Source organism: Abramis brama (genome assembly GCF_963993115.1).
Source record: "Abramis brama genome assembly, chromosome: 5".
Lineage (NCBI taxonomy): Eukaryota > Metazoa > Chordata > Actinopteri > Cypriniformes > Leuciscidae > Abramis > Abramis brama.
In genome coordinates, this window is record NC_139967.1 from 3,464,438 (window position 1) to 3,489,606 (window position 25,169).

The 25,169-nt window shown below is 36.0% G+C and overlaps 1 protein-coding gene across 8 annotated transcripts in view; it reads right to left on the reverse strand.

Annotated features, from left to right (window-relative positions):
* asgr1c.1 (asialoglycoprotein receptor 1c, tandem duplicate 1) overlaps positions 1-25,169 on the reverse strand; it is a 76,423-nt gene that overhangs the window by 24,102 nt on the left and 27,152 nt on the right. The window contains exons 1-16 of one of the 8 annotated variants that reach the window (XM_084115149.1): positions 21,903-22,065; positions 20,860-20,946; positions 20,532-20,702; positions 18,367-18,462; positions 18,147-18,254; positions 14,439-14,537; positions 9,016-9,096; positions 8,826-8,924; positions 8,582-8,680; positions 8,302-8,382; positions 8,112-8,210; positions 7,871-7,963; positions 7,581-7,640; positions 4,935-5,086; positions 4,746-4,855; positions 2,695-3,300 (exon numbers count right to left, since the gene is read on the reverse strand). In XM_084115149.1, coding sequence (XP_083971275.1) covers positions 3,159-3,300; positions 4,746-4,855; positions 4,935-5,086; positions 7,581-7,640; positions 7,871-7,963; positions 8,112-8,210; positions 8,302-8,382; positions 8,582-8,680; positions 8,826-8,924; positions 9,016-9,096; positions 14,439-14,537; positions 18,147-18,254; positions 18,367-18,462; positions 20,532-20,702; positions 20,860-20,946; positions 21,903-21,987 — 1,662 coding nt within the window. In that variant the 5' untranslated portion in view covers positions 21,988-22,065 and the 3' untranslated portion in view covers positions 2,695-3,158. Of the gene's footprint in view, positions 1-2,694; positions 3,301-4,745; positions 4,856-4,934; positions 5,087-7,580; positions 7,641-7,870; positions 7,964-8,111; positions 8,211-8,301; positions 8,383-8,581; positions 8,681-8,825; positions 8,925-9,015; positions 9,097-14,438; positions 14,538-18,146; positions 18,255-18,366; positions 18,463-20,531; positions 20,703-20,859; positions 20,947-21,900; positions 22,066-25,169 lie in introns of those variants that run through there. The other 7 variants (XM_084115151.1, XM_084115147.1, XM_084115148.1 and 4 more) reach the window with 7 other exon arrangements.

Sequence of the window (25,169 nt, forward strand, 5' to 3'; positions counted from 1 at the left end):
CTTCTACATTCTGAGGAAGTGATATTTAGGGAATTCGCTCTGGGAAGATTCAATTCTGTTACCCAGACACACACACAGAAAAACATTTAATGCTAAAGATTTTTTATTTATTTTTTTGCATGTACATTTTCTTCATGACAGCTTTAATGATGCTTATGTCATGTCTACTTTACATCATGCAATTAGTTGATTTGCCAACATGCAATTTATTGGTAATTTTTAAATAATAGACGGTAGTTTTACAAGACTTCCCCCTCTCCCCACCCAAAAAAAGTGTCCCATTCCATGGATCTAGGTTTTCATTTTGTCTCATTTAACTTGCTATTTGGTCTTTTTACTTGTGTGACTCTGTAAACGTCTTAATTCTTTCTGAAAGCTGTGGGGAATTTTCGTTTTTACCATTTAAAATAGCACTTCTAGTAAAATCATTAAGCTGAGTGAGCAAAACACTGCATTTGTGCTGAGCTTGAACTTTCAAACATGTAAAAATGTACTGAATTAGGGAAGCGAGATTGATTCATATGTAGAACTTGATCTGCACTTTCAGAAAAAAAGGTACAAAAGCTGTCACTGTGGCGGTACCTTTTCAAAAGGTACACCTTTGTACCTAAAGAGTGCATTTAAGTCCCTCAAAGGTACATATTGGTACCAAACATGTACATATTGGTACCAGACGTGTACATATTAGTACCTAAATGGTACATATTTGAACCCTTTTGAAGGGCACTGTCCCAGTGACAGCTTTTGTACCTTTTTTTCTGAGTGTGTAACGGTTTCTAAGGATAATTTAATAAGAGTTGTACAATGTACAAATGAACAGAACCAATATAATGCTATCAAGCATCAAGTTTGAGTCCACCCTCAATAATCCTGTATCTTGCTTTCTGTATGATTTCTTTCAAAGTTTAAGGAATGTTGTAAAGTAAATACAAGTTTAACGCCGCATTTGTGGGATGATGGTCAATTACTAAGTATTTGAATCATGAATCTGACCAACTAAAACTGTTAAAATCATTTACGTTAATGAAATAAAATATTAAAAAAGCCTTTGTAAAGTAAATATTTCACTTAGAAGCCAAGACAACATTTCAAGTTTAAGTACTAAAATGAATAATTTATATATAATTTATAAATAAATGTATACTATTTAAAGCATCTAAACTGAAACAAAAAAAATTAAACTGAAAAAAAAAAATACAACAAAAATGAATAACACAAACTAAAATTAAAACGGAGGAAAAATATATACAAAAAAAATTCTAAATACTATATGTACAGTATATAGTAATGATATAACACTCTTTCCCACTAAAAATTTATCAGAAACTGGTGGCATTAATGTCCATAAATAGTCATTTTGATGGCACCTGTTGTAGGGCCCTATGATTTCCACAATGCGGAAAATGCTGACTTAACCCAGACATAAAAACATCATTTACTGTATAATGCTGTATTTCATGGAATTTGTCGTGATTCTCGCGGTGTTTTCACCCTCTGCGTCTGGGTCGTGAGAAAATCTTTTCAATGAAAATCTCTAATGAAGATCGCAGAACTCCAGCTTACTTGTCTGTGTTTTCAGATCACCTGCGCTTCTTCAGAAGTGCAGAAAGCACGCACACATATGATTGCCAGATACTATTGAAAAGACCGGGTAGAAAACGTGCTTTTTTAACGGAAAAGCTCTGACTGGGGTTTAAATTATTGAAATCTGGCAACCGTAAGCATGAACACTCGCAAAAACAGTCTGTAATGTGTTGTCTTCTCCTTTATTCGACGAAAATATGTGGTTTTGGTCAAGTTTTTATTTTTTTTAAACACATTTCAGTCTCGTCTTTTTTTGTCAATGACATTGCACGTGTTGATATAGTCACAGTTATCGTTTAATGACGTGGGTGTCGTCTCTCATCGCCTTGTCTTGGTCAGGAGAAAAAAGGTCATCAACGTAAATTTTTTCGTTAACGAAATTAACACTGGTAACAATAAAATATTTTATTTGTAATTTTTTTGACAAAATTTTAGACCCCCTTCAAATTTTGCTTTTGAGGCTTTCAGGGGGTCTCATGGGTTAATCGGGGGGTCGAGCCCCCCGTATTTCGCACGGAGAGATAGGAGAGAGTGATGCACTGCAAAGGATCTAAAAAAACACTCAAAAAACAGGCGGCTGAAGAGGAGAAGAGGGCAAGGCTGAGACATGCAAAATAATCTCATGCTGTGTGTTTTGTGTAAATACTTGCCTCCACACATTAAAATGGCCCCCGTATTTTATGTTTTATGTATTATTATATTTTCTATTTAGTCTTTGTGCAGCACTTTGGTAACCTTGTTTTTAAAATGTGCTATATAGTGCTATATATATATATATATAAAGTTGATTGGATTGGATTTTTTGCTGCCGTATCCTTCTCACCTTTTTTACCCCTGACCAGTTTTCATGCCTGTATATGAGGACATGAATGCATGAACTTCAGCTCCAGAGCCACTCTGAGAGTCACTTCATCAGCATTTTTCCACTTCATTTGAGAAAAACTATCGTCATATCATAAACACACAGAAACTCCAAAGTCTTCAACGCAACCTGTCCAACAGTACAGTAGAATTTAGCTATGTCTCAATGTATTAATAATACTAACACTAAAAATAATAATAAATTATTATTAAAATGTATTTAAGGAATAATCAATAATTTCTCTTCCATGTTGTGCAGCACTTTGTTTTATTTCATATGATTAATAGATACATTCACTTAATGTTTTATGCCTTAATTTTATTGCCAGAAAATTTCTGAAAAGAATCATAGAAATGATTTGTTTTTTAATGAATAAATTGTTTTTATGAATTAAACAGACATGCTTTTTGATTATTAAAATTAAACCATTAAAATGGAATACAGAAATCTTAAAACAGAAAACAGAGAATGTGGTAAAAAATAAAAAACGTATTTCATAGGGCCCTAAACATGTAATTCTTTGTAAAACTTTTAATAAATTGTTGTTAAATGATTTTAATTAATTAGACATGCTTTTTAACTTAACCATTCAAATGAAATCCAGAAATATTTTAATGGGTAAAAAATGGAATCCAGAAAAATTTATACAGAACAAACAGATTTGGATGATATTCCATCGGGCCCTACACCACAGCTATTTTCAGATTCAGAATTACACTCTGCAAATGAATCTCATTTTTCTGGAGCAGTGGTTGTCATTCAGTTTCCCAGTATATGTAAACTGCCCACAATCCTCTCCTTCCTCTCCCAGACCATGTCCTTTCCAGTCATCCGGCTGCCCGGGAGCCCAGCGTCTGTGAATAATGACAACCAACAAATGTCACACCATTGCATCTGCATATATAATAACTTTCTGGCATCCCATCCGATCTAAAGTTCATTTTTTATATGCATTTAATCCCAACACCACTACCAACAACAAATATTTAAACGTGGAATTTTTGTTTAATGCAAGATGCATTTATTTGACAAGCAAAAGCTTGAAGTACATTATCTTGAAGTATAGTTGCTTCCTTTCCTACTCATGATTATAATTAGCAATAATTGGAAAACGTAAGAGTAGCGTAGCCATTTCTGACTTGAATTTGTGAGGCTTCCGGTGTCTGGTTTTACCTTTTACAAACACGGTCTGTTATGCTGCTTGATATTGCAAACTGGTATTTGTTATCACATTATTTTAATTATCATAATCATAAACACATTGGTTTCTAGTTCAAATAGTTGTACCACGTATTGCACTTTGTCATTCTTTTTTCTAGATCATATAACCAAACATGTCAGGGGTATAGAAAAAGAAAAAGAAAAAAAAATACAGAAAAACATGGTACAAGTTCTTATTTATAGATTGTTTCCATATACATTTTAAATTGTTAATAAATATGTATATGCATTTCTTTCAAACCACTTGACTTTATGAATAAAATGAGCAAATATAATAAATAAATATATATATATTTTTTTATCACCATTCAATTAGAATCAACAAAACATCACATCAGCATCTACCAGATTAAAGGGGCTATATGTAAAAATTTAATGTATTTTTTTGCAATTATTGATGTAAACATCTTTACATCGCTATTATCAGATGCTTTCTGAACTGCTTTTTTCTCATTTCTGTTGTGTGTTTATTTTGTTATTGAGAGGATAGAGCAGCACATATTCACATATTCATCTAAATGTGGACGGCATCAGGATGTTCCTTAACAGTAAATCACTGCAAAGGTATTTCCAAATTTTGACTTCACTTACACTTTTGAGCAAAAAATTAAAAAGAACTTCGCCGTGAGAATATCGGGGTCTTGAATCATGTTCAGTCTCTTGTGCGTTATGTGAGTTTTAATTTTCTCAATTAAAAGAGTAAGAGTAAATAATGTTCAGTTTCTTGCTCAGACTGATCGTTTCGCTTCATGAGACCTCAATGAATCGTCAGGAGCCACAGATATTATTATTATAATTTTTTGTAAGCCATTGACTTGTATTGTATGAATCACCAAGAACCACAGTTTCAGCGGAAAAACAATTTTCACCGAAAATCTCATATACAGTACACCATGGAAAATAAAGTGGACATTAGATCATATTTAGGGATAAACATGTAAAAGTAAATGCCATCTTGAGGCCAAAATTTGGTACTAAACCTCTAAAAGGTATATGATTCAAATGTAAATTTAAATGCATGCTATTTAAGTGCATGCTTGCTAAGAAATCAAATTGTATAATGCATGAATCAGCTCACTCTTTGTTCATAGTGTAAGGAGTGTCATCCGCCCATCTCCACTGGCCTGTGTTCTGATCCGTTAGACCGACCCAGTAGTGATTGGGTATGGTATGGTTGTTTAGAAATGCCTAGGAGGAAGATAGAAACTAATAATAAAAAAAGAAAAATCAAAATGCTATGTTATGCGCATCCATGAACATTACACACCCACTCCTCCTCGTCCTCTTTTATTTTGAGGAGTAACGCGCCCTGTCCTTTGCAGTAATCTCGTGCCTCAATCCAGTTGAGTTCATTATTGGAGAACAAAAAACAGCTGCTTTTGTACAATATCCAGCCAGATTTACAGGTTACAGGGACGTCTGCGTGAGAGAGAGAGAAGAGATGCAAAATAAGAGCAGATTTAAAAAGTCAGTTCACACGGATATGAATGACGGGCATTAAAAACTCACACTCATGTAATTCCAAACGCTTAAGACTTCGTTCATCTTCAGAACACTAATGAAGATCTTTTTAATGAAATCTGAGAGATTTCTTTCCCGCCATTGACAGTCTATGCAACTACCACTTTTTGGTGCAGAGTCACGGACGCATCATTGTATTTTATATGATCCTTTATCTTGGTCATCTTTATATCAAAGGATTAAAGCTACACATGTATTTATTTATCGCAAAAGCTCTTTTAGGTAAATTACCTTTTTATATATCAAATCTTTTAATTTATTATACAAATAATTATCGTACTAGGTCAGGTTCCCACATTCGGCTAAAAGTCCCAAGGGTATTGTCAGAATTTGGCAAAAGTGCATTTTTACTTTTATGCTCCATGGGCTTGGAACGAATTGCAAAATGTTCTTAATTTAGACGCACTTCCAACCTTAAGCACTTTTAAACGTCTTTTGCAAAATGTTTTACAGGATACTTGTAATTGTTTTAATTGATTTGCTTTAACCTAACTTTTGATTGTTGTAAATTGTGGTGTTGTCTTATTGTTATTCTTTTGTGTGAAACTCTATGTGCCGCTATCTTGACCAGGTCTCGCTGGAAGAAGAGATAATAATATCTCAATGTGATTCTCCTGGTTAAATAAAGGAAAAATAAAAAAAAATAAAAAAATAAGCCATATCGGTATCGACCGATATATGTTCAATTTTAATGTTATCGTTATCAGCCTGATAAGGAAATGTGGCTGATAAATAATGTATTATTTCCTTCAGCTGAGACACTTCAGATGCGCACTGTTCAACATGATGGGTTTGAATTGCTTTAAATATGATTGAAATCACCTCAAAAAGGAAAAATACAGTTACGTGCAACACAAGTCTGTGATATAGGCTATATAAAATTATAATGAGAACATCATTATAATTGTGTGCCTGGGACATGGATTTTAATGGTGAGACTTTTTTTTGTATTCAGGCTCTCAAAATGTATATAAAAATGTGGATTTAGATTTATCTGCCAATATATCGGTTATCGGCTTTCAAATATAAAGAAATATTTTTTAACCTCAATTTGATGAAGCGACATGAGTGCTTTGTTTGCTAAAAAAAACTGTTTACCGCTTTATTAAAATATTTATTTCCAACACACATTCATGCAACAATGTCTGCTGTCTCGTCAACAACACGCATGTGTTGTGGTGCTCTCATGCATTCAGAAGAAGGAGAGTGTTAAAGGTTTGGAAACGACATGAGTTTAATTAATGACAGGATTTTCATTTTTTTTAAATAATATTACCCACGGCGCTGCCATTTGGTTTTCGCAAGTGACAACAGATTAACCAGTTCTAACGCAATGGCAAAAGTTCGAGCAAAGCATGAAAAGCTGTTCTGTCGTTGCACAGACGAGCACTGAACACTATTGGACCAAAAAAAAGTCACAGCTGTCTTATAAAGACCTCAGTGAACTGTCAACTTGTGTAAAAGTTAAACATGACGGTGCATGCAAGTCGATGAGATGAATCAATGTAACTCCACAACAACTACATACATGTATCCACTAACTATTCAGAAACGTCCAGGTGCGTCTAAAAGCACAACCTCTTCCTGAGTCTTTCCTGCACTCCGATACTGGTTATTTCTTAGATTTTGGATAAATGAGATTTGCGTGTTTTGTTATTTCCGGAGTATCCGAAGCTCGTGTAAAGGATCGGCCTCTTCTGAACGGAGGCGGGGAGTAGCAGCTCATTTGCATTTAAAGGGACGTGTGTTTTTGCTCACACCTAAAAAGGTGCACATTTTACAAGCTATAATAAATGATCTGGGGGGTATTTTGTGCTGAAATTTCAGACACTTTCTGGCGACACCATAGATTTATATTACATCTTGTGAAAAGGGGCATAATGATTTCACTTTTCTAACTTTAGTTAGTGTGTAATGTTGCTGTTTGAACATGAACAACATCTGCAAAGTTACAATGCTCAAAGTTCAAAGCAAAGGGAGATATTTGCTTTTAAAGAAATTGCTTTTTAAGGACTACAACAAACGGCTGGTAGAGACTACACGACATTCCTCCCGGGTTAGTGACATCACCAACCCTATGATTTACATAAACCCCGCCCTTAGAAAACAGTTTGAACAATTTTCAGTGCATGTCTGTGTGAGGTAAAATGACTGTTGAAGCTCCGCCCCCTGTGCCGGGAGCAGTAGCTCATTTGCATTTAAAGGGACAGACACAAAAACGGTGCGTTTTTGCTCACCCTCAAAAAGTGACAACTTTAACATGCGATATAAAAATATCTGTGGGGTATTTTGAGCTAAAACTTCACATACACATTCTGAGGACATCAGAGACACATTTTACATCTTGTGAAAAGGACATTATACCACCCCTTTAAGAGTGTAGATGCAGTACCTGCTGTTTTGTTTCCCATGTTACATTTCAGCTCCTTCAGAGCGTTCATGATTCTCTCCTCTAGAACAGAATAAAACACATCAGACCTTGTTAGACTTTCTGCAGTCAGTGTCCTGCGAATTTAATTTCAATCCAATTATTTCCAATTTAAAGAATAATGTCAGTATCAGCATGCAGGTCCATGAAACCAACCATTATGATTATATTTCTGAATTCATGCTTGAAATAGATTCATTGAAGTACGATATGGGAATAACTGCATTATTGAGTATTGTGAATGTATAACTCACCAGAGATCTGTTGTTTAGAGGACAGAGATGCGACAGATGAAGTGAGATCTGACACTGAACTCTTCAGGACACTCAATGAGTTCGCCAGAGACTCTTTAACACGAGATGAAATACATAAATATGATATATCAGCAAGATTACTATGTAGTTTCAGTGATGTTTGATGTTTGAGACAGGCTTGAATTATATTATGCAAGCCTATAACTTCATACAAACTTTTTTTTTTATGTTTCTGACTCACCAAAGTCACGTTGTTTGTTCTGTTGATCAGACTGTATGGATGACTTCAAACTGTCCAGCGATCGTTCTGTTTCAGTCTGTTTCTGGTCCTGCGTTTTAACTGGGAGAAAAAATTGTTCCAGTTAATAGAATTCTCTTCCTCAATACACAGATAATAAGAAATATGCAAGATTATTAAATGATTTAAACACCTGAATCATTCAGTTTGGATGTCAACGTTGATACTGCAGAATTCAAACTGTCAGTCAAACTCTTCATATCCTGCTGCCGCACTGTGGAAAAGAAGTAGATGTTGCATTAAGATGTTGAATATAGTAGACTTACGTAATAGTAGCATGACCTGTTGACTTACAGCTAAATACTTTTGTTTTGGTGTCCTTTGGGGGTTTCAAACACCCCACTCCATAATTCACACCCTGTTTGTAGTGTAATGGAGTGTTGTATTGCACATTTAATATAGTGTCTACTTACTGGTGTCTGATAGTTGAGATTGAGAAGAAAGCGATGCGACAGATGAAGTGAGATTTGACACTGAACTCTTCAGGACACTCAATGAGTTCACCAGCAAATCTTTAACACGATGAAATACATAAATATGATATATCAGCAAGATTATGTAGTTTCAGTAATGTTTGATGTTTGAGACGGGCTTGAATTATATTATGCAAGCCTATAACTTCATACAAACTTTTTTTATTTTATGTTTCTGACTCACCGAAGTCACGTTGTTTGTTCTGTTGATCAGACTGTATGGATGACTTCAAACTGTCCAGCGATCGTTCTGTTTCAGTCTGTTTCTGGTCCTGCGTTTTAACTGGGAGAAAAAAGGGTTCCAGTTAATAGAATTCTCTTCCTCAATACACAGATAATAAGAAATATGCAAGATTATTAAATGATTTAAACACCTGCATCATTCAGTTTGGATGTCAACGTTGATACTGCAGAATTCAAACTGTCAGTCAAACTCTTCATATCCTGCTGCCGCACTGTGGAAAAGAAGTAGATGTTGCATTAAGATGTTGAATATAGTAGACTTACGTAATAGTAGCATGACTTGTTGACTTACAGCTAAATACTTTTGTTTTGGTGTCCTTTGGGGGTTTCAAACACCCCACTCCATAATTCACACCCTGTTTGTAGTCTAGTCAAGTCATGTCAAGTCATCTTCATTTATATAGCGCTTTTAACAATGTAGATTGTTTCAAAGCAGCTTTACAGAGATAAACGTATAATTTAAGGTAAGATTGTTTTGGCTTTATAGCGGTTCTTAAAGTTATTTTCCAGCTAAAGTTAGTTTTGATTGATTCGCTTCCGTCGCAACGATCATTTGTTATTAAATTATATATAATTTTTTTTATATAATTATTATAATTTTTGATACAGAATTTAATTTTATTTTATCAATTCGGGGTAGGTACGCGAATTGAGTTTTCCCGACGACGCTTTATCTGTAGAGTGGTAAAGGGATCCTCCATAGGGAGAAGACTAGTTGACACTTCAACACTGCGTTGTCATCGGGTCCAGGCGAAGGTCCTTCGTCACATCTGGATACGGCCTGGATGCGGCAGGCTGCGGGAAAACCTTGGGATAAACAAAGACACTAAAATTAGCGTAGATGCCATTCTTCTTATGATGTAACGAGTACATCAGGATTTATGGGAAGTGTTCCCGGTTCCAGCTGATCTAATCTATGCAGCCTAACATTTAATTATAGAAGTCTATAATGTATTATGTGAATGCTAGGTCAAAGAGATGTGTCTTTAATCGAGCTTTGAACTGACAGTTTTGACTAGGCCAAATGACGTTGCAGATATCTGTATGCATCACACTTTAGGCGGGAGCAGAGCGTGTTGTTCAAATCATCAAATCACATAGCACCTGTTGCCTGTTAACTTTAATTCGCACTGATTAGCACCATGTCGGAGCAACCAGAGTTTTTAATCGTCTTTTTAATGCTGTTAGATACTGTTTCAAACTGAAAAAATAAAATAAAAAATAAGAACTAATCTGAACTAAGAACTTTTTTCTTAAAAAAGAAAAGTTAATGTTATTGTACTTCCATGGCAAGAATAGCATGCATGTCAGCATCTTTATTAAAGTGAATTAGTGTGAATCTCTTTCACGCATAAATCTTACGGCAACAATAACCTTTTAAGCATGATCATAAACATAGTATTGCAACATTTGTTTTTTTGTATTTTTTTTTTTGTATATAAAAATCATTTTCTGGTGTTCTTTTCGATTACAGCCAACGCCATGACTGCTTCCCAGCAAACACAGAACGTTGGCACAACGTAGCCAACCTTCTAACAACGTTTTAACAACATGGCCAAAAGGTTGCTATAACTACGTTGTGTGGTGAAGGTTGTTACAGCGTTGTCACAATGTTGGTATTAAACCACCGTTCAGGGCCATTGCTTAAGGTTGTACCAACGCTGTCTTGACAACCACTGGACTACATAATGTACTCGTCACTGCCCTGAAGCGCGAAAATCAGCCTTTTAAATTCCAACCACCTGTTGTTGGGCTCATTGTGTTCTCATTCATCATCGAGCAAGGATACGTGAGTATTGCGTTTAGCCTACCTCAGCTATCAAACACAACCTACAACTTTAATTATAATGTGATTAATGTAGCATCGCTCGCACTGTTTAGTTTTTCGTTTGATTTTTCCGCTATTTAGTCTCATTCGTTTCTTTGCTCCTCTGAATTTGTGGATGTTTCCCCGGTGACACCTGCTTTCGGCTACTGTCCGCCATACAGACCCGGTTTTGTTCTTTAAATGTTCTGATCTGCCTTTTCTTTTTATGTTTTATTTATTATACTTAAAATAAATTTGTATATTCCTTTATTTCTTTTTTTTTTTTTTTTCACAAATGTATGACTTTTGGAAGTGCAATTTGATTATATGCAGTTTTAATAAAGTTGAATTAACGAAACCTTCTGTCATTTTTACTCTTCAAAGTGTAGGCTACACTTGCAGGTGTTGATAGCCCCATTAAATAATAATATAGATAAACAATAAACGATAAAAAGTATAATTATCTAACAAAATACACCATATAAAAATATTGTCAGAATGTCGTCTCTCAGTTGCTGAATGTCGCGCAGCAACGTTGCTACAGCCCTGTCACGTCTTACAATTCTACGTTGTTACAATGTTGCGAGCACGTAGACAGCGACGTTGCCATAGCAGAAATACAACGTGCCAGAGACGTTGCCACAACGTAAATGTGTTTGCTGGGTTCTTTCTTCTTCCATTCATAGAAATAAGGAAATTAACCCACTTCTTCTTTGAATATGGCGGGGAGGGGAAATGGATATCTAAAATAGAGCAACGTCATGCACAATAATTTGCACTAGTCATAATGATGTTTGAGATATCTTTAACTTTCATTCTGCCTAGTCAAAACTGAATTACAGATATCTGCAATTGTCATTTAAGATGTGTGACGAGTTGAATGTCATTTTCAATGACGTCATTGCAGATATCTGTAATTCAGTTTTGCCTAGTTAAAACTGAATTACAGATATCTCTATCTGTCGATTCGACTAGTCACAATTACGTTACAGATATCTTGAATGACAATTCCAACTATCCAAAATGTAATTACGACTAGTCAGAAAGACATTGTTGATATCTACAATGTTAATTCCGGATTGTCAAAATTAGCTTTTAAATGTTAAAATGGCTTGCCATATGCGCCGCAGTTCAGAGAATCCTGTGAGTCATCAGTTTCTCCCGAAATACATGAAACTTTATAGTTACTTCCACTGTGTTTGTCTGATATGAATAACCCACGTCGGCAAATTATATTTGAATAGATTGTTATTGCTGCTTCCACAGACATCAGTGTGTATTTTACAAACTCCGAATGTATTGTTTTGCTAGTGCTTATGCGTATTTAAATGTCTGAAACCTAAAACAAACATTGTGAGGTTGAAAACACCGCATAGTTGTGATATATGACAGCGCTGAGCGCGTCCGTCTCTGGCTCAGCGCCAAACAACGCGCGAAAGCACAGTTTGAATCTGGCAGTTATGTCGTCACTGAACATTCTAAATCCCATATGTGGGACCGTCACCGTACTCTCAGGGGCACAGAAATAAAAATCCCATATATGGGACTGGACCGCTCAAAAGGTTAAACATTTCATTTGTAACCATGAATACAAAAATGAAACTGAGGGGGCACAAATCAGATCTGAGGGGGCAATGCCCCCTTTTGCCCCCTCGTGGCGCCGGGCCTGGCTTAGACAGCCAGCGATTCAGTGAACCCAATCTACTGACTATCTCATCACTCCTGCGAACAGGAAGTGGGCCAGAGCAAATTACAGTGTTTGACATCGTACTTGCGAGTTCACACACCTCTTTAATATTAATTTTGGTGATCTCCGACTGGCGGAGTCGAACATCATTAGTGCCGACGTGAATAATGATCTTAGAGAATTTACGATTAGCATTAGCCAGCACTTTTAAATTTGCTTTGATGTCAGGCGCTCTGGCTCCCGGCAAACATGTGACTATGGTGGCTGGTGTCTCTATTTTCACGTTCCGTGTGATTGAATCACCAATAACTAGGGCACAATCAACAGAATTCTCAGTGGGTGTTTCACTGAGCTGGGCAAATCGATTTGTTATGGTAATCGGAACGGAAGAGTGGTTTTTTGATCCACGACTAGAGCGATCCCTCACTGTCACCCATTTGCCTGGCTGCACAGGCACTAATTCAGCTGGAACCGCATCATGTAAAGAGTTCACTATGCTAGGCGCATCCAAAATAGTATCTAAAGCTCTAGCACTCTTACTATCCTCAATTAAAGTTTGGATGCGTGTCTCTAGTTCTGAAATCTTCTCTGTCAGCCTAACTGACTCCTTGCATTTATCACATATAAATCGCCAACAGAGAAGGCTATGCTAAACATGTGACATGAAGTGCAGGTGACAATAACAGGACAAGACATTACTCACCGTGTTTGTTGACTGATTCTTACTCACCTGAGCTTTTTATGAACTCAAAGACGCGGGCGCGCGAGAAAAATAAATAAATAAAAAGTAGCTGAGCTCACAGGTGGCGCGTTAACAGGCTAGCGAATTACTAGCGTGTTGTGCTAGTAGTAACGGAAGCTAGCGATGTCAGGTTAATCTGAGATGTTGGGTAAGCTGTATTTAGTAGTAGTATAAACAACTAGAAATGATAGTAAATTATGGTTCAAAACAAAGAAATACGAGGCTAAGACGGAGCTTACAGCACCGAGGCAAACACACTCACAGCAGGCAGCGAGGCAGACAGGAGCAATCGATCAGCGATCAGCAATTGCCAGATACTATTGACAGATACTATTGACAGATACTATTGTGCGAATCAATCAAAACTAACTTTAGCTGGAAAATAACTTTAAAGGGATAGTTCGCCCAAAAATGATATTTAAGCCATGATTTACTCACCCTCAAGCCGTTCGAGATGCATATTTCAATCTTTTTTCAGACGAACACATTTTCAGTTATTTTAGAAAATGTCTTAGATCTTTCAGTGGTTATAATGTGAATCAATGGGGTCCAGCTGATTCAAGTCGCAAAATGGGCATGCATCCTTCACAAAAATAATCCATCCGGCTCCAGGGGGATAAACGAAGGCCTTCTGAGGGTAATCCGTGCAGTTTTGTCGTAAAAATATACATATTTAAAACTTTATAAACGAAAATAACTGGCTTCCGGTGGCAGTCGGCGCGCGTTCATGGAGATGGTTGCTGGCTTATGACGTAGGACGTATCGTAGGAAGCGTCGTGACGTAGAACGAGCGTGACAGTGCAGCCAGAGAGCAGAGCAAAACAAAACTCTACGTTCGCTCTACGTCACGACGTCATTCATCTCCATGAACGCGCGCCGACCGCCACCGGAAGCCAGTTATTTTCGTTTATAAAGTTTTAAATATGTATATTTTTACGACAAAACTGCACGGATTACCCTCAGAAGGCCTTCGTTTATCCCCCTGGAGCCGGATGGATTATTTTTGTGAAGGATGCATGCCCATTTTGCGACTTGAATCAGCTGGACCCCATTGCTTCACATTATAACCACTGAAAGATCTAAGACATTTTCTAAAATAACTGAAAATGTGTTCGTCTGAAAAAAGATTGAAATATGCATCTCGAACGGCTTGAGGGTGAGTAAATCATGGCTTAAATATCATTTTTGGGCGAACTATCCCTTTAAGAACCGCTATAAAGCCAAAACAATCTTACCTTAAATTATACGTTTATCTCTGTAAAGCTGCATGTAGTGTAATGGAGCGCCGTATTGCACATGTAATATAGTGTCTACTTACTGGTGTCTGATAGTTGAGATTGAGAAGAAAGCGATGTGACAGATGAAGTGAGATTTGACACTGAACTCTTCAGGACACTCAATGAACTCGACAGAGACTCTTAAACATGAGACAAAAGCCATAAATACAATATACTGGATCAGCAAGATCACTGTGTGCATAGCAATAATGGCTTTGTGAATGAGAAAATATAAAAATACATAATCAACATCTGCTCAAATCAGTTTTTTCTTAGACAAGAACTTAGCATACTTTGGAAGCTTGTTTCCATCACAGAATAAAACATTTTAAAAGATAATTGCGACTTTATTTCTTTTGATAATTGCGAGCGACACCATTTGTGTATGCACAAGGAATCTGACAACAGCCGGTATGATCTGATCTCACCATCATCGAGTCCGTCTGTGATTACATGAAGAAACAGAAAAAACTGAGACAGACTAAATCCAGAAGAACTGCGGGAACGTCTCCGAGATGCTTGAAGAAACCTTCCTGCAAAGCTACCTGAAAAACTATGCGCAAGTGTACCTGGACAAAAGCCGTTTTAAACGCAAAGGGTCGTTACACCATATATTGATTTGAATTGGGTAATAGAAGTTAAATCATAAATAAATTCAATTTGTGAATTTATTTTTGAAAGCATTCTCACTTTACAGCATTTTAACACAAGTGCCAGTACTTTTCACAGTAGCTTTGCAGGAAGGTTTCAAAAGCATCTCGGAGATGTTTCCGCAGTTCTTCTGGATTTAGTCTGTCTCAGTCTGGGGGGGGAATAATAACAAGACTTTTGCACAGTACTGTAGAAAAAACGCATGGTTGTCTTAGAGGATAGATATCCGATTTGCAAAAAATGTGAACGCCAGGTGGCTGCAAAAGGAGGAAACACACAGAAAATCGCGACATGGTCTGTAAATACGAAAGCGCAAAAAAGACTGCCATATAAATATATAATCTGCTTGTTCTGTATGGAAGCATATGGGTAACAATATTCAATTTGAAATGTAATATGCAAAATGACAATGCAATATGTAAAATGGCAATGCATTTCTGTATTTAAATGTACAGTTTCCATTACATTTGTGCAATGTTTGGTGCAAAATGAAAATGAAAATTCAATTATATAATTTACATTTGCCATTTCATACACTAGTTTTAAAGCTGCAGTAGGGAGCTTTTAGAAAACGTTGACTTAGCCTGAAAATTTGAACAAGCACAACTTACAGGTCACTCCCCCTTGCTCTCTGCTGCACTACAGCCCTCCCTCCTCAGCTCCTCCCCCACCACAACGCAGCCTGCCGTGAACGCGCAGGCTAGTAAACATGCGCTGATGACGGCGGATAAACAGTTATCGCACATTCACTGGTAGGGACGAAACATCAACAATATGCTTTACATTGACTATGGCCTGCCCATACTTTGACTTCAGACATGGTCCTCAAATCATTACGTATTTTGCAATACATGTAATGTAACTTCATAACGTTGCACTCTTTCTATAAGTTAGCCTATAAATAGCTAGCAAGATAATATAACGGTAAAGTTACAGTATGTAAGCAATTATTCTAGCGATATGTAATGCTAAATAAGGTTTGCTAGTACATTATTTCAGCAACATGACAAGCCAGTGAATAAGCAGGTTTCAATTGTTGCTTTGCACAGTGCGTGACATTTTATCTGTATGTTATGCGGCTAGAGTCAATGGGCTCCGATGGGCTTGTTTATCGTCATCGGCCTTTTTCAGTTTACCTGTCTTTGTTGTATGAGCAGGTGCCACTCGAGAAATTGGCAGTTTTGGTTGTTTGTCCGCCATTAGCACAGCTGCGCGGCACACCGGCAATCTTGATTTTGAACGACGGTACGCGCTGTGTGAGAGAGGGGTGTGAACAGCGCGTACACGAGCTTGATTGACACTGCTAAGACACTCCTCCTGGCTCTGATTGGTTGTTTCTGACCGGGAGCTGTGTATTTCTGCAAATGGCAATAGGACCACTGGGAGGAGCCAGAGGAGCTTGATTTTTTTCACAGATTATCTGTCTCATATTCTACTGTCAGGACATAATGACAGTTTTAACAAATATGTAAAAAATACATTTTTACAAAAGTTACCTACTGCAGCTTTAATATGTAAATTGAATACATATTTTAACGCTTTATAAGTTAAATTAAGCAAAATGAAAATGTATTACAGAAATGATTAGATATGTTTAAAATGTTCAAGCAAAAACTGTAGCAAAATGATGAAAATTTAAATGTTATTTTTCTTAATTGCATTTACACTCACAGTTAAGACACTTGTGATTGTATTTTCATTAAATGTCCCGCAATGAATATAGCAAAATTTTGTGTGCAAATTGAAAATGCACTTGCGACACTTGCGATTGTATTTTTATTAAATGTCCCGCAATGAATATAGCAAAATTCAATGTGCAAATTGAAAATGCATTCATGCAGGGCGAAGCACTGCTACTTGGGCGGAGTGATTTGCTCGCAGAAAGTTACGTTCATTATTACTGACACAAAAGTAATTCCATAGAGAAGCCCTGTATATTCTCCTTCTGAGAATTTAGTTCCCAGTATGTATATGGTTAGAAGATGGCTGTGTCTCATGTGACCTTGTTATTTGTACACGCTGTGACTATACAAATCACAACATGTAAATAGGAAACAGTTGGCGTTATTTTGTCACTTATTGGGAGCAGTATGCTAGCTGGAGCCATTTACCTCCAGTCTTTGTGCTAAGCTAGGCTAGCGGTGGGTGCGTCAGACAGAGTTACGGCACGCACGGAGATGAGAAGGGTGTGTATGGACTTATCTAACTCTGGGGATACGGTGAATAAGCTAAAGTCCCAAAAAGTCGGCGTGTTCCTTTAAAACTAGTATGGCAAATGTAAATTATATAATTTAATTTTCATTTAAATTTTGCTCCAAACGTATCTTTATTTAAACATTATTTAAGGAATACATATTTTTGTCCATGGTTTAATTAGTAAATCTGTTTTGCAGCGCTTCCTCCCAAAAATAAAATGATAAAATTAATTTTCCATTTGATTACCATTTTTGATTTTCTGAATAAAATGCATTTCATAAGACTATTATTCTTAAACATTTTAATAAATGATTAATGTTAAAAATAAGTTGTTAATCTAATTCATTATCAATTATTGAATTTAGTTGATTAGACATGTTTTATTGAAATTTTTAATTATGTTTGTTATAATAAAAGCATTTGTTCATTTTAACTGATGATAATAGTATTAAACATAATTTAATAATACTATTTATTTATTTAATAATTGACTAATACGTAAACCGTGATATTTCCTGAGACGTTATCATACTGTGAAAATCTCATACGGTTACAACCCTGCACAGGAGAGTCCCCCCCCCCCCCACCCCCGCTGTTAAAAAACTAACTCAGTAACTTTTACTCTGAGTACATTTTAGATAAGCAACTTTTTACTTTTACTTGAGTAGATTTTTAGACCGTTAATTGTACTTGTACTTACTATATTCAGTGTTAATGTCTCCAGTAAGAAAACATGCTGAGATGTGAATGTGGCCCAAAGTATCATAACCAGATACAGTTAATGTTATAGGAGATATTTAGAGAGCATAACAAGATAATTACATGTTCACTATAAGGTCTTATTAATTCATGAAATAACTTTATTAAATTTAAAATGTATATGAATATTGCCTCTGTCTTACCAAAGTCACGTTGCCTGTTTTGTAGATCAGATTGTAGAGAAGTAACAGCGGTTTTTAAATAGTCTAATAGTTTTTGTGTTTCAGTCTGTTTCTGCACTTGGTTGACAACTGTGAAAGGAAAAATATTATATATATGATTCATAAACAATCAAGAATATGAGAGTTTGCTCTTAAAAGTATTTCTTATGGTTATCTCCTTTAAATGATCAGATTTGCAGACCTGCATCATTCAGTTTGGATGTCAGCGCTGACACATCAAGACCTAAACTGTTCATCAAACTCTTCACTTCAGCGTGTGACAGACCTTGCTGGCGTTCTGTGAAAAAGAAGTAAAACAAGTCCTGCTATTAAAGTCAGAAATACACAGTTATGTCCTGGTAGAAAAAACAAATCGATATATTTAGATGATCATATCCATGTTGTCAGCAACCGATGTTGTAGTTCACAGAATGAAGATGATCAAGATCATTGCTAACTTTCATTAATAAACATGATGATAATATATAGATGAAGGCACAGAGAATGATCACATAAACTACTCACACTACAGACGAGAACCGACAATGAACTGAATGAGACAGGGGCTGAGTCCCAATTCGCCTACTTATACTTATTTTGTGAGGAAAAAGTACATACTTTTGAGTGTGTAGCAAAAGAGTATGCACGTTCTGGGACATACTTCGATGACGTCATGCAACGTGAACGAGAACGTGGTTGCCTAGTTACGCACACCGCGACTGTTAACAAAACATTTTACATTTCATTCATTCTTCTTTGTCCAATATAATTTTATTTACTATTCCCATCTTTTTTTCCTCATCGTTTTTTCCACAATATATTTACAATGTGTTCTACCAAATTGAGGAGTGAAGCAGGGCGTCGTCGTAGATCAACCAAACGCAGGTCGTTTGTGAGGCGGCTGGTTCTGACGTTCATGTGCAATGTGTGTAACGAAAGCTACTTATTTTCTGAGTTAAAATATTTAAAGTTTATAGTATTGTTTAACGTATTTTATACTTAATTTTATACTTATGTATAATACTCAAAAATACCCTGATGAAAATGAACCATGCTTTTACTATGGTAAAAGTGTAGTAACCATGTTTCTTTGGTTGGACTGATAAAGTTAACATTTGTACAGCCACAGTATTACTACAAATAAGTCAGTGTGGTTAAACTATGGTTAGTGTAGTAAAAGGTGTTTATTTTCATAAGGGTTTATAGTAAGGTATAAATCTAAGACAGAAACATCAAAAGAAATACATAGAAAAAGACACTTGCATGACACTGTACTAGAGCCTTTTTATTTATTGTTTAGTAGCCTGATAACTTTAAATAAAACTTTAATTAGGGTTAAACATTTGAATTCTTACACTTAAAAACTGAGGGCGCATCTCTGCTGTTGCATCCGGCTGCCATGTTTACATCACCACCATCACCACAAAGCTCCTCCCTCCCGCACGCAATGGGTTGTGGGCAATATTAGCCGTTAAAGTGTGCATTGATCTGCACTTCGAATTCTAACCGGAAATAGTAGACCATCCGGGTATCTTTGGAACACTCATTTCAACATACTACGATTTGGGACGTACTAATTCTAGTTTTGCATACTATTTAGGATGGATAGTATGCGAATTGGGACTCAGCCAGGGACTATAAACACAGGGAAACTTAATGACAGACAGCTGAACATAATCAATAACCAAGGAGACGAACCGGCAGGTAATTGAGGGGCTGTTTACACGACACCGTTTTCTACTAAAAAAGTGAAACTTTTTATGCGTTTTGGCCGTTCGTTTACACGACAACAGCGTTTTGGGTTCTTGAAAACGAAAACTTTTGAAAATGGGTTTCAAAGTGGAAGTTTTTGAAAATGATCTCTATGTAAACAACAAAAACGTTAAACTGAAAATGATGACCCTCTAATGGCCTGGCAGCAGAATACAGAGTTTTTAGTCATTTTCACGGATCAGTGTGAATGGGGATCGTTTCGACAATGGTGTCGTCTCAGAAAACTCAAAGGACTTCTCTGTTTTAAGCATATCGTTGTTGTGTAAACGTAGGCCTACCGTAAATTTCCAAAATTTTCATGTGTTTTTTCTTATTTGTCATTCGGTGGCTCTGAATTGTCAAAAAACCTCTCAAAATGCTTGCTACGGATGCGAAAAAACGCAGCAAATCAAACCTGATGTGAATTTTTTTTATGACGGACGAAAGTTAAGGATGAGCATTTCGAAATCTGTGTGCAAGGACCGTAAGACTAAACTGAACTGAATCACATGAAACAAACACAGGATTGAAACTAACACAAAACACAACATTATCCTGACACACATGTGTTGGTTTAGGAGGATTTAAATGTACTAATAAAAAATTGAATCTCACCCAGCTTTTGTTGGTTTTCCTCTTGTTTGGATGTGATTGAACTCAATGAAGAGGCAAGATTGGCCATCAAGGTCTCAATATTCTTTTCTTGAGATTTGACTGAAGTTTGATTGAAACTATGAATGTTCATCCAACTCTCCAGCACTGAGAATGTTCTTTGTTGATGAAAAACTGTGAACAATTTTTTTTTTTTTTGTAATCAGCATAATTTAAAGGCTGTAAACATGCATACCACTATTATGTATATTTTTTTATTTGCATTACTCACTTTTTAAAATGCAAATATTTTACAGCGCAACACTTTCAAAGTATGATGTTAACCACTCACTGATGACAGAAGTCATGATGATGAAAATAATCATGCAGACTGTTCCTACAAGCACAAAGATGCCAGTTTTTCTGCTACATGGACGACCTGCAGAAAACAACACACCATGAGAAATCACATTTTACTTTCTTTTATTTCTTTAAAGCAATGCAGCCAACTTGAATCTCAAACATTGATGATAAAAATGTATCTTCTAGTCATTGATTAGCATATTCTGTCATTATAATCTATAAATTGCGTTCCTGGGGGTGGGCTTTATGTAAATTTTAGGTTTTGTGATGTCACTAACACGTGAAGAAGCTCATTGTAGTCCCTACCAGCCGTTTGTTGTAGTCTTTAAAAAGCGATTTCTTTAAAAGCAAATCTTCCTTTGCTTTGGACTTTGAGCGTTGTAACTTTGCAGATGTTGTTTATGCTCAAACAGCAACATTACACACTAACTAAAGTTAGAGAAGTGAAATCATAATCAACCACCCCTTTAAGTCTGATGAGTCTGGTTCCTCAAGGATTCTTTCTCATCTGTCTAAGTTTTGTACAGATAAATAATAAGGCTATGCTTTTGCGTTCTCTTGCAAATGTTTTGCACTCCCCTGAGAAACTTTGCTTTCGCTTGCAAACCTTTAGTTCTTTAGAGTTTCTCGGGGGAACGCAAACGTTTCTGTGAAGCAATGCAAAGGTTTTGTGAGCAAACACAAAGTTTTTCGGGGGAATGCGAATTTATTAAAATATTTTTTCCCTCACATCTCATATTTTTTCAATCACCATGTCCCATTAGGGGCTCCGAATCTTTGTTCAAAATGTTCACAGTAGTCATTAACAAACATAAGCCACAATGTTTAGATTATGAATAATGAATCAAATCATTCTCAAGGTTAATTTCTTTGTTACGCATCATATAATGTATAAAATAAATGAAAGTGATTATAAAGTGTTACCAGGTATTGAAGGTATTGTATAACTAACTAAAACTCTTTGTCTCATATACAACACAAAGACATTTTTCTGTATCAAATACAATTTAGTATCATAGCAAAATGTCATACCTTTGCTAAATGTCGTCTTCCGTTCATATTCCATGTCCATTTTCATAATTTCTTCAGAACTATCCATTTTCTGATAGACCATCATAACTTTTGCAGTCACTTGCTTCCTAGAGAGAATCCAAATCACATTCAAAAGAGCTCCTGCAATGACAGTAAACAGGGCTGTTCTGTATAATAACACAACACTTTCTGTTCCTCTTTCCAAAAAATATTGACTTATTATTCTGCAGAAACAGAATCAAAAAGACACAACTTCCTTACTTGAGTAAAAGTACAGATACTACTGGTCAATTATTACTCCGTTACAAGTAAAAGTTGTAAAGACCGATTTTTACTCAAGTAAAAGTACAGAAGTAGCCTACTCGTTTTAAAAAGTACTTTAGTATCAAAAGTAAATGTCAATGGATTGTTGTATTATTGTTGCATTAAAATTTACAGTACCTTATGCCTCTGAAGCAATCTAGTGAATACACCTACCAGTTAGTAGTATCTGTGGGATTAAGAGCATTCAGAATGTTATAAATCCTATAGAAATTAAACAAACGAATTGACAAAAAAGACAGCCATAATCATCTTCATTTTTTTTTAACACTCCTACCACCCCAACAAAAGAAGTATATGTGAATTCATTCATGCACATATACTGCTTTAACAAACAGCGAAACAGAAAGACCTACATGGATGCGCGCATGTGCCGAGGATCTGTCTTCATCCATTTTGCCATCAGTTGATTAGTGTTCAAAGAAAATTATGGGAAATTGCTGAACTTCACGACACGTGACCCTACAAGAGAGATTACTCCTGATTTTCTCCACATTGTAGCACTATAAACTTAAATTACTCCGTCATTTATGGTCATACAGAAAAAATAAATATAAAAAAAGAATCTGTGATATTTCTACTTTTGTATGTGTCCACTTACAATCAAATCAAAACATTTGTGCTTTTGTAAAATAAAGAAAATAAACAGGGTGTGCGTTCTGCCTCTCCGTCGCGGTGAACTTTGTTTTCTTGAGCACGTCTATAAACTGAAACAAAACTCAGCGAATACTCGTCACACATTTATGAGCCATATACCTTTATAAACATTTAAGTGTGTACTTTTAAATGATCGGATTCAAACTGAAAACAAATATTCTCTGTTTAAGTAATTTGTATAAAACCAACAAGATGTCCAGCTTCTCAAACGCTTCCTAATTATTTTTAATTTGACCACGCCCACTCGCACAAAAGAGATTCACATGCAAATCTCCACATGGAACGCGATCGCACTCATTACCTCAAAAACAAAACACCAAAACACTTCACAAGTCTCTGCTTTTAGACGCGCCTGAGCTTATATTGGATTTACCTCAGAAGAAGAAGAACGCGATTTGAAGACAAGAAAGATGTAAGGTAAGAAATTCTTACATATTAGTTTGTTATTGTTGCATAAATTTCACATTGCAGTTGAACTGTTGCTAGATATATGGTGAATATTATAATATTTAGACCCGTGTTTACTGTTACTGTGTTTGTGGATATCTGCTCAAACGTAGATATGTATATGGTAACCATAATGTTTTATATTTGAGTGCGATCACGTTTGAATGTATCATATTTTGGATCGTGATCGCGTTTGAATGTATCATATTTTGTAGCGCGATCACGTTTGAATGTATCATATTTTGGATCGCGATCGCGTTTGAAAAGCAAAACGCACCAAACGGCTTCATGTTTTTACTATTATCTCATTTCATATCATCATAACGAATGGAAACATTTGAAGTAACATGATAATCAATATATTTTTCTCTAGCTTAGTTGTTACTGAAATCTTTTGGAAGATTTATACTGCTATAGGTTATTGTTATTATTATTTTATTCAGCACTGCGCATAGGAGCTTATGCCTACAAGGCACAACAAACCTGGTGTTCATTATATTATATATTGTTGGAAACATTTGTGTGTGTGTGTGTGTGTGTATGTGTGTGTATTCTGTGAATTTTAAAAAGCAATTTTAACCAGAAAAATCTAAAATTTATTCCCAAAATCGTGCAGGCCTTTCTCTTGATATCAGTATGTTCACTTTTTTTTTTTTCAGGGCCCAGATGCCACTGAGTCCTGCTGACTTCAACATTCACATGAGTCTCTGTACATGAACATGGTAAAGTGAAAATCAAACACCTTGGAAATGAAAGGTATGTACAATGTTTTTAGGAATGGCACAAAGGTCTCTGTCTTTGGATCATTGTTTTCAATAAGTGCTTTTTTGGCATTTGTTGTGTATCTTTGGACTATGTTGTGTTGTAAATAAATCCAAACAATTTAAAAGCCATTCTTTTTTAAATCTCCTCATTTACAGTATTGTGCAAGGTTGCTCAGAATGACAGGGCCTGATAGCTCCTAATAGGGCCGTTAGGGGAGGGTCTTTGTCTTTCTCAGGTGTGAAAAGCTTACATATTAATGACCTTCCGCATAAAGCTTTCTCACACAAAACACGTCGTAAATTTTTTAAATCAATATATTGTCTTATCTGAATGAGCAGTCAGGGTGATTTTCACATAGTTTTAGAGCAAATATTCTAGGCTACGTGATACAATTTTCAAAAGTCTTGTGATTAATAATCAGTATGGGTTTCATGGCCTTATTTCAGTGAGAATTTTTTTTTGTATTTTCACAAACCACGCATAAATGTCATTATCTCAAAACTACAAACTTTTACATACATGCTGCTGATATATTATTGTAGCAGAGTTTGTGCTGAATACAGTGTAATTAGACTTGAGCCATGAAAATGTCACAAGTAACAGAAATAACCACAAATGTCAGAGCATGTCAGAACACCTCCAGGGCCCAGAAAACAGCTCAGACCCCAGAGGGTTAATGAGCTTAATTACTTTGGTAGAGAAAAGTTTGCAGCTGTAGCAAAATACTGCATCATTCACTTCTGAATATGACAACCATGATCGTTTGACTCTTTCACCATTAGGCATTTTTCTATAACATGAACTGTGTGAAAAGGCTCGTCCATCTGAATTGTTTGGAAAAACATAACTTTCTCTGACTTGAAATGGTCCTCTTCGCACTGCCTCTGCTCTGTAACTTTGCGCAATTGTGTCAGGCCACAAGGCTGGATCAACAGGTTGAGCTTCGGGTACTGTGCTTCCTATTTTACTTTTTGTTGATGTTCCAGGTCTGGCATTGTCTCCTCCAGACTCAATGACTTCTAGTTTATCGCTACTATTGCATTCAACCTCATGGCTCCTCTCTGGCCCTTCACTCTC